At 35.4% G+C, this 8,599-nt stretch overlaps 1 protein-coding gene across 1 annotated transcript; it reads right to left on the minus strand.

The window, feature by feature from the left end:
* Nucleotides 1–2,098: 2,098 nt before the first annotated feature.
* Nucleotides 2,099–6,878, minus strand: LOC141602182 (nucleolar protein 56-like). Its single transcript, XM_074422491.1, has 8 exons — nt 6,510–6,878; nt 4,608–4,816; nt 4,321–4,478; nt 3,964–4,151; nt 3,610–3,862; nt 3,313–3,461; nt 3,074–3,211; nt 2,099–2,636 (listed from the first exon to the last, which is right to left on the minus strand). Exons 1-8 carry the CDS (start codon nt 6,712–6,714, stop codon nt 2,326–2,328), a joined length of 1,611 nt encoding a protein of 536 aa, XP_074278592.1. The 5' UTR covers nt 6,715–6,878; the 3' UTR covers nt 2,099–2,325.
* Nucleotides 6,879–8,599: the final 1,721 nt, after the last annotated feature.

Raw genomic sequence — 8,599 nt, forward strand, 5'->3', positions numbered from 1 at the left:
AAAAAGAAAAAAAACTACATATGGTGACGTGGATCAATGTGGATGCATGAAATGTTTCTGTATTTATTAAGATAAGATTTTACCAAAAATTCATTAGCCCACTAATCAAATGGCCCACAATGATCATCAAATTTATAACTACTAACTCATACACGACTAACATCTATATCTATATCTATATCTATATATAAGTATAATAGAAGAACCACTGGACACTTGGCAATCTCACGTTCATTTTTTTCCCGCCAAACATTATCTTACTATTATTTTATTGATGGAGGCCCACGCATATTAAATGCATATTTTAGAGGATGAGATAATTATGGAACATAGAAGATTGTATCTCTTTGAACATTATTAAATATGACATAATATCAGTCTTGTGATTCACCTAAAAATAAATCTAAGTAATAACATGAACTTATAATTTTTTACAATTATTTCTTGCTTGTATGTTACTTTTTGAGCAATCTTAAATCATTGATTAATTTTACAATTACTCAATTGCTTCTAAAAAAAGTCATTTTTTATACAACGAACATGTTTTACCGGAGATTAAATCTTCCTCCCTCATCTTACAAAGTAGAGATCTTATTTAAAAGAATCCTTCATATACTCCAATCAAATTAACTTTGTTAAAATTTAAAAGTCAATCTTCTGTAAAATAAAACTTATTAAAACGTTTCAATATACAATAATGAATTATAAATCATTTATATTAAAAACAGTTATTTATAACAAAAATTTGTATCATATATGCCTTTAATATTCTGAGAGAGAACTACGAACAAGTAATTCATATGTATCATAAATGTCGTTTAATATTTGTTTCCTAATCCATAATAGGTAAAACACGGGAGATTATTGAATGAACAAACCATCCATACTATAGTTTTTACTGAAAAACTATTTTTAGTCCCACCATGGATGTCGTTATTCCCGATCATTCCATGGAGTTTGCATCATTCAATGATATATTACTCAATAGTCTGGATACAAGATACTTAGTTGGTATGTTTATTCTTCGTAATTTTATATAATATGTTCGAAAATTTCACCTTCATAATCTAACAATAGATATGTGGACATAGATGTTATTGTTGAACTTAATGGTAAAAGTCCACTAGACTCGACTTGCGATGATAAATGTACTTTCAACTTAATAATTGTCTCTGAGTAACGAGTATGTACTTTCAACTTTTATAATTTTCTAAGTATGGTAATTACGAGTTCATATCTCAATTTTTCATGAGATATTCTTGCAAAAATCTATCTAATTAACATTTTAACATCGGACTTTCTAACATATACCTTTTGAGCACACGTTAGAAAAACCTTAGATAAAAATATCTCAAATAAAATTTCTAACATATTCTGGTACACAGGGTCAAAAAAATGTTTTGTACACTTTGGGAAAAACTAGGTGATCAGATGGCAATTCAAGCTACACAATCGAGTTTGACAAATCTAAACACCGTCACATTATTGTTATCCGATAGTTCAAGATAAAAGCTTTTCAAAGTACTTTTTAGGGTACCCTACTCTTTATATTAACAATTTAACATGGAAAATACCATTGAACTAACACTCATTGTCGATGTAGATGCAAACCTATCTAATTCGCTTTGGTCGAAGATATTAGTGGATGGTCAAATACCCAAATTCCGCAATTTCATAAAAATGTTTGTTGTACTTTATTTCAAATGGACAAATATTTTAACAAAATCATATCATAAATGAAAAGACCATGATTACCGAATTTAAATTTATATGATAATGTCTACACATGAAATTATGTAATGCATTTATACATACCCGTGCAATTTGCACGGGTTCTAAACTAGTTTTCTAAATACTTTTCTAAACATACACAAGTCAAAGGGTCAAACATGAAAACCTAGTTCAACAAAGGTAAAAAGCTTCCACTCCGATTCTGTTTTCAACACAAACTGCTCCTCAAATGACCACAAATACCGCGGTCATCCTCCCAGCATCGGAATTTATTGTTTCATCCTAGTGATCCTCCATTCCTCCCAGCATCGGAATTTATTGTTTCATCCTAGTGATCATCAATAACAAGCAACCACCACACAAGTGCTCATTACACACCGAAAATGAAGTGAACTACCAGTTGGGTACTGAACTTAGCTTGAATATAACAGCTAAATACGATAATTGTAAACGGGTTTTCATCAACATCTAACGACTAGAGTAATAATCACTACTACAAAATTAAACTGAAAATTAGGTTTGCTCTTTTACATTACAGCAGAGCGGGATCAAGGTCGTACATAACCTTAGATAGACTTTAACAAAACATTCAACTTAGTCGCTTTCTTCCGCCTTTGACTTCTTTGACTTTTTCTTTTTTGACTTGCTTTCACTAACGGCTGAGGCTGGGGCTTCCTCTGCCTCAACTTTGCTCTTCTTCTTCTTCTTCTTGCTGGTTGTGTTATCGACATCATTGTCCTCTTCAGGCATTTGCTCTTCTAATTTACGTTTCTCCTTATTTTTCTTTTTCTTCTTCTTCTCAGATTTTAGTTCCTCATCATCTGAAACTTCAGCACTGGCCTCAGATTTTGTTTTCTTGCTCTTTTTTGCTGTAGTTTCGGGTTTGTCATCCAAGTCCATGTCATCTGTGCAAATTTATGTTACGACTTTTGTAACTTGATGGGAAAAAAATGAAAAACTTCATCTAAACTTGAAGAAACAAAGCATCATTCTACCATAGGAGAGACCACCGGCGATTTCGTAGGTTATTTATTAGTTTTACAGATTGATTTTGCACTTAGAAAGGAGGGACCACCCGAAAACATTACCTAAATCATACGAGCTTCTCTACAAATGTAATGTGCGTTAGAAGAAAATTCAGACGAATACAATGTACTAAATCTCGGTTTCAGACTTGATTGTAGAACAGCTTATGCAGTCTGTTCCTGATTGTGGTGGTATAAATGTGACAGATGTTGCCACAAAATTTAATTGCATACTTTTAGAAATCTCAATAACTCATTCGTGATACGATGATGCATTCTAGGTTTAATGAAAGCCATCAACTTGTCAATAAACTCACCTTTCTGGTTGGAGGCTTCTTCAATGGCAGCTCTCATGACATCAATGTTCTTCTTAGGCGCAACTCCCTTGTCATAGAAGTCAAGTCGCTCCTCTACAAGTCCACGAAGCTTTTCACCAAAAATAGTGGAACTACTATCTGTATCAATATAATCAAACACCAAATTTGAGCATAAGCCACAAATGAAAAACTAAGAAAAAAGCTAGTACAGCATATATAGCATGATAGAGGGCGCATACCAGCAAAACAGTCAATCCGAGATGCAATAGAACACTTGTTCGCAAGATAACGTGCCATGCGGCCCTTATTTTTTGAGGCTGCTCGACCAATGAAAGATGAATGGAATATCAGACCATACTTCGGTGTGTTCCCCTTAGTTTTCAGAGCCCTATTAAGACCAAAAGTATGTAAGCCTTTTGCAAATTTTATTCGATGATATCATTTCCCAAGCTTAAAATTTAGATCAGCATGGAAGATCATATATTTCTATTTTCTATGCAACAGCATAACTATGTAGGCAACAAATAAAAGGTTACCTAAACAAAGCTTTCTCAGCACCAAGGATTTGAAGGGTCGAAGATGGGCACTTGGCCAAATTAGTAAGACTGCCTGCATGGGAGATTAATCGAGCACCAACCATCTCACCAATTAAAGCTGTCAAATTGGGTGCTATATCGTTCATTTTTGTGACCAAATAGTCATAAAGATTCTTCCTGTACTCGGAAAGATCCATCACCCTTTGGGCAAACATCTGGACGTTGATCAGGTCAACAGGCGATAAATCTTGTCCTGCAAAAAAAAAAAAAAATAGAACATTTTTAAAAAAATTTACATATTACTTTCCTTATTTCAGTGCATCCCCAAAACATTTCCCAGAAACAGATAATTACCCATAGAGGCTTTGGCAGCTTCAACAATCTCCTTTGCTTTATCTTCATCACCAACAACTTCGATCAAAGCCGGAAGTTTCTCCTCAGACAGCTCCGACTTGTTCTCAATAAACTTCGCCAATTTTGAGTAAAGATAGTTGTCATTGACGATCTTGACCAACTCTGGGAAATGCCATGAATACCATTCTCTGCATCACAAAATAATGAAATTACTAATTGCGCGTAGAACAATTAAAGTTGAAATACCAAACATGAGAAATATACAAAACCTTATAATCTGGAGCACTATTTAAGAACAAAGGCAAAGAAAGACAAATGAGAGGATACAAGGTACTTCATAGATAACAAGTAGCAAACCTGACTCTCATGGAAAATGAGTTGACGTCTTTGTCAAGAGTGTCAAGTAGAAAGATAGCTTGTATAACCATGTTGTCAACACGATTAACATTGAACTTGACCTTTGCTCTGCTGTAACTGTGTGCTAGACCTAATTGAGCTTTCTCCAAATCGCCAGGCTACACAAAATGAAAAGTTGCAAAAATTGATCAACTTACAAATAACTTAAAAAATATGAAGAAAAAAAACTCCAGTTTCAAGTGTGGAGCCCCCAATTCAAATGAAAAAGATTAAGAAGGATTAACAACCTTAAGATCCTTAATGAACTTTTGGAAGTGCTCACGCACACCACGAATAAGCTCCGAAACAAACTCATTACTTCTGCATTGTAGCTTTGTCTCATCAAAAATGGATGCTCCAAGTTTAGAGTCTGCTACACCAAGAACCAAATCCTTGGCCTTTGATTTCTCCGGAAAATTCAAATCCAAGAAATTTCTCAACTCATCCGTCATGATACCTACATGCAAAAAAGCATCCATTATAGCACACATTTTGAATTAATCAAGTTGCTGTTCATCAGGCAATTTAACAGCATCAATTAATAGTGAGCTAGAAAAACCAGGTAAACTAGATGGCATAGCAAGCCAAGAATACACCATTCTTTGCTGGGGAAGTATTATGTATCTAAAAACGACAAAGGGATAAGTTCTTACAGAGTACTGTATTATATTGTTCATGAAATAGAAGTATTAAAAACCACAATCATTAGATCTAAATTTTAACAGATTTCATTGATGATTGGTGAGAGTAGAGTCTAAGCGTGCGCATGGGTCTTGCCGTCTTGACATTACCGTTACCGAACACAAACCCCTTTAAGACTACAAAAACAAACTTCTACAAAAATTATGATGGATTGAAAAGGGAGAAAACAATTCTTTGAAGGAAAACAATAGAACATTAAAATTGCGTTCACGACCTAGTAGAGTAACAGCGGTAATGTCGTGTACAAATGGTAAAGCTGAAAGCAAACGTACATATTCAGTTAATCTGAAGTTTAAATCATGTTTCTTGATACTTAACCAGCATTGAAACTCAAATACAAACTTTTTATCATCAGATTTGAGATCAGTGTACCTTAACAGTACAGCCGGACGACTTAATGATGTATATGTTCTAAAGTATAATAAATTCAAACAGGTTTCTAATAAGTAAAACAGAGCCGAAAACACAGAATCATGCAACTTATCAATGTTAGTAAATTTCGGCATAAACAAAAATGTAACAAAACTAATCTCAAACAGAATGTAAGAAAAACAAAAAATTTACATCCATAGCAACAACAACAGCAACAACAACAACAATAAAGCCTTAGTCCCAGCATGGTTTGGGACGGTTAACATGGATCCTAATCCAAATCCGTTTATGCTTGAATCCACCAATGCAGTGAAGAGTAAATAAACAAAGTAAAGAAAATTAAACCCAACAAAGAACTAGCGAATTTCACAGCCCTAAAACATGAAATTAGGCCCAGCCTTTACGCTTATTTGAAAACACAATGCAACAAAAAAAAAGCTAGAGAATTACTCCGTATTACCTGGCTTCTCTTTTCAACCTTCTCTTCTACCTTCTCCTCTCACAATCACTTGCACTATTATATATTTTGCTTCATCCAATTGACTTCCGACCCCACACGATATATATTTTAACAGATTGTGAGAGGGTAAAGAGAGAAGGTTGAAAGGAGAAATGGATAGCAACCCTCAAAAAGCTAACAACTTTTGGCAACAAAACGCAAAACCAAGCAAAACCCAATTGCATAAATTGGGCAAAACACAAACTCGAAACATAAACTGTAAATCAAACTAGTATCGATATCGAAAACACGACAACAACAACATCAATGCAATGAAAAAAGCTTACAGCTTTAGCAACAAAACGCAAAACCAAGCAAACCCCAGTTGCATAAACACTTCAAAACACCAACCCAACACACGAAAATGTAAATCAAAACTATAATCGACAACAAGAAGAAGAACAATGCAATAAAAAAAAGCTAACAACTTTAGCAACAAAAACGAAAAGCAAGCAACACCCAGATGCATAAACAGTACAAAATACACACTTAACACATAAAACTGTTAAATCAACAGCAACAACAATACTAATATAACATTAAATACAAGAAAGATTAAGGGAAAAGGAGGTTCGACCTTCAGAAAGAGAATTGCATTGAGAAAGAGAATCATGAGCAGATTCAAAAGGTTGAAAAGCAAAAAGCTTAACAACTTTACCAAACCTATTAAGGTCTGTTACTGAATCTCTAACTGCTTGTGTGTTTTGCCCAATTTCATCTAATCCATGTGCTTCAAATATTGCATACCCTGCTGATGATTCGAACAGTAGATGGCTCACCATTTTTACTGTTGATTTTATGCAACTTTTTCACCCTTTTTCTATCTCTGAACAAGGGTGGAGGGTTTAGCAGGGTTTAGGGTTTCAGGAAGAGGGAGGCTGCAATTTTTCTTTTATATCTTAGGGTTCATTTTTTCTTTTCATTAATTCACAAGAACAACCGGTTCAGGGAATTCAGAGTGGTAATTACTAATTAGGTCGTGAACTCGCGGGCCACAAAGTCAACCCGATCCAACACGATTCGAGCAGACGAGCATGGCATGACTTAGACATGACTTAATTTCACGTTCGACCGACTCGTGGCGCCGGCCGAACTTGGTTACCGGTTTTGTTAAAAAAAAAAAAAAAAACCAAGGGTGAGTCATGGGTTGGGCTTACGTCTGAATTGATGACTTATTGATAGGCACGGTTAACATGTTTTGATTAGCATGACTTGTATTGGTCCGTTGATTTTGATGTTTTGATTAGTAAATTAGAAATGTAATTGCCGTTTAGATATGGATATCTTTCATTGTTTCATTTCGATTAGCACGACCTGTGGTGGCCTTTATTCTTTATAAGAAAATTGACTAAACATCATAAAAATATACAATAACCCTTTAATTTCATTTATGAAAAATGAATATCTAGCTCATCATGAGTTAAATAATGAATGTTAAAGAAAAATGGAAATGTATCCTTCGTTCTTACAATTATTTTATACTAAAATGCAAGAGAATTGATTGATGTGTGTTTGAGAACGGAGGAGCAGTGTTTCTGTAACACCCCCATACTCCAAGTGCCTTACCAGGACCACTCAGGTATAAGGATGCTACCATTTCGGTTACCCGAGGCAATGATAATCAAATAGACAATAACGAAACAACATTTAAATAGAAATACTTTAGCGAAAGGTTACAATCCAAAAACCAAAACCAAAATACGAATACATGTTCTCAAACCAACTGTCTAATCAGCTAACTGAAATGTTTATTAAACTACTAGCTACGAAGAAGACTTCTATCATCGACCGTGGCACATCCCAGCTATCCCAGTAACTCGACTCATACCTGCTCACCATCCCCGAATGGATCACCACAGTTTTTAAAACATTAAACGGGGTCAGTACTAATCACACAATTTATATAAACCACCAAGAGAGTAAAACAAACAGCTCAATCATCATAGATATTCTCCGAACTCCAAACCCAACTCCATAATCCTGACTACACGCTAAAGTGTGTAGCCCTGCCAGAGTGCCCATCGCAACAGGTCACTCATCGCCGCCAGTGGGGGACCGCAGCCGTTCCCACCTAAGCCCCGCTCATTTCCATCGAGCGATAAACCCAAATCCATTAATGTGCACATCCCTTCTGTGGCGGGTTCCACAGAAGGCGAATCATGGACGTGAAGCCACTCCCGCAAGTGACTCCACTCAGCCAGGGACGCACCCCGAAGAACACAGACAGATACAATCAATCACAACTACTATCAGCAACCAAATCCAGCAATCGTCACAATACGAGTATGATAATATTCAACAACCACAAAACACCACAACACATTATGGGACTAATACTGAGTAGGGAAACCCTACCTGGAAAGCACAACACAATCAGACGATCTCACAGCTGATATCAAAACGCTTCCTCTACGAATCCTCCTCCTAACATACAAACATATAATCACTACCAATCATAAAACACAACAAAACCCCCAAATCCCAATATTAGGGTTTAACCAACTTTAAAGAAATACTATAAAACGGTATATAGGTCTTACCCTCGACGCAAGGATCACAACGGTATAAAGAAAGGTAAAATCCGACCTTCCAAGCTCCGAGATTTGTCAACAATGCGATTGATGCGAAGAACGTACTTTGATTTCTCTTTTTGAAAGTGATTAGGTT

Source organism: Silene latifolia, chromosome 1, assembly GCF_048544455.1.
Source record: "Silene latifolia isolate original U9 population chromosome 1, ASM4854445v1, whole genome shotgun sequence".
Taxonomy (NCBI): Eukaryota; Viridiplantae; Streptophyta; class Magnoliopsida; order Caryophyllales; family Caryophyllaceae; genus Silene; species Silene latifolia.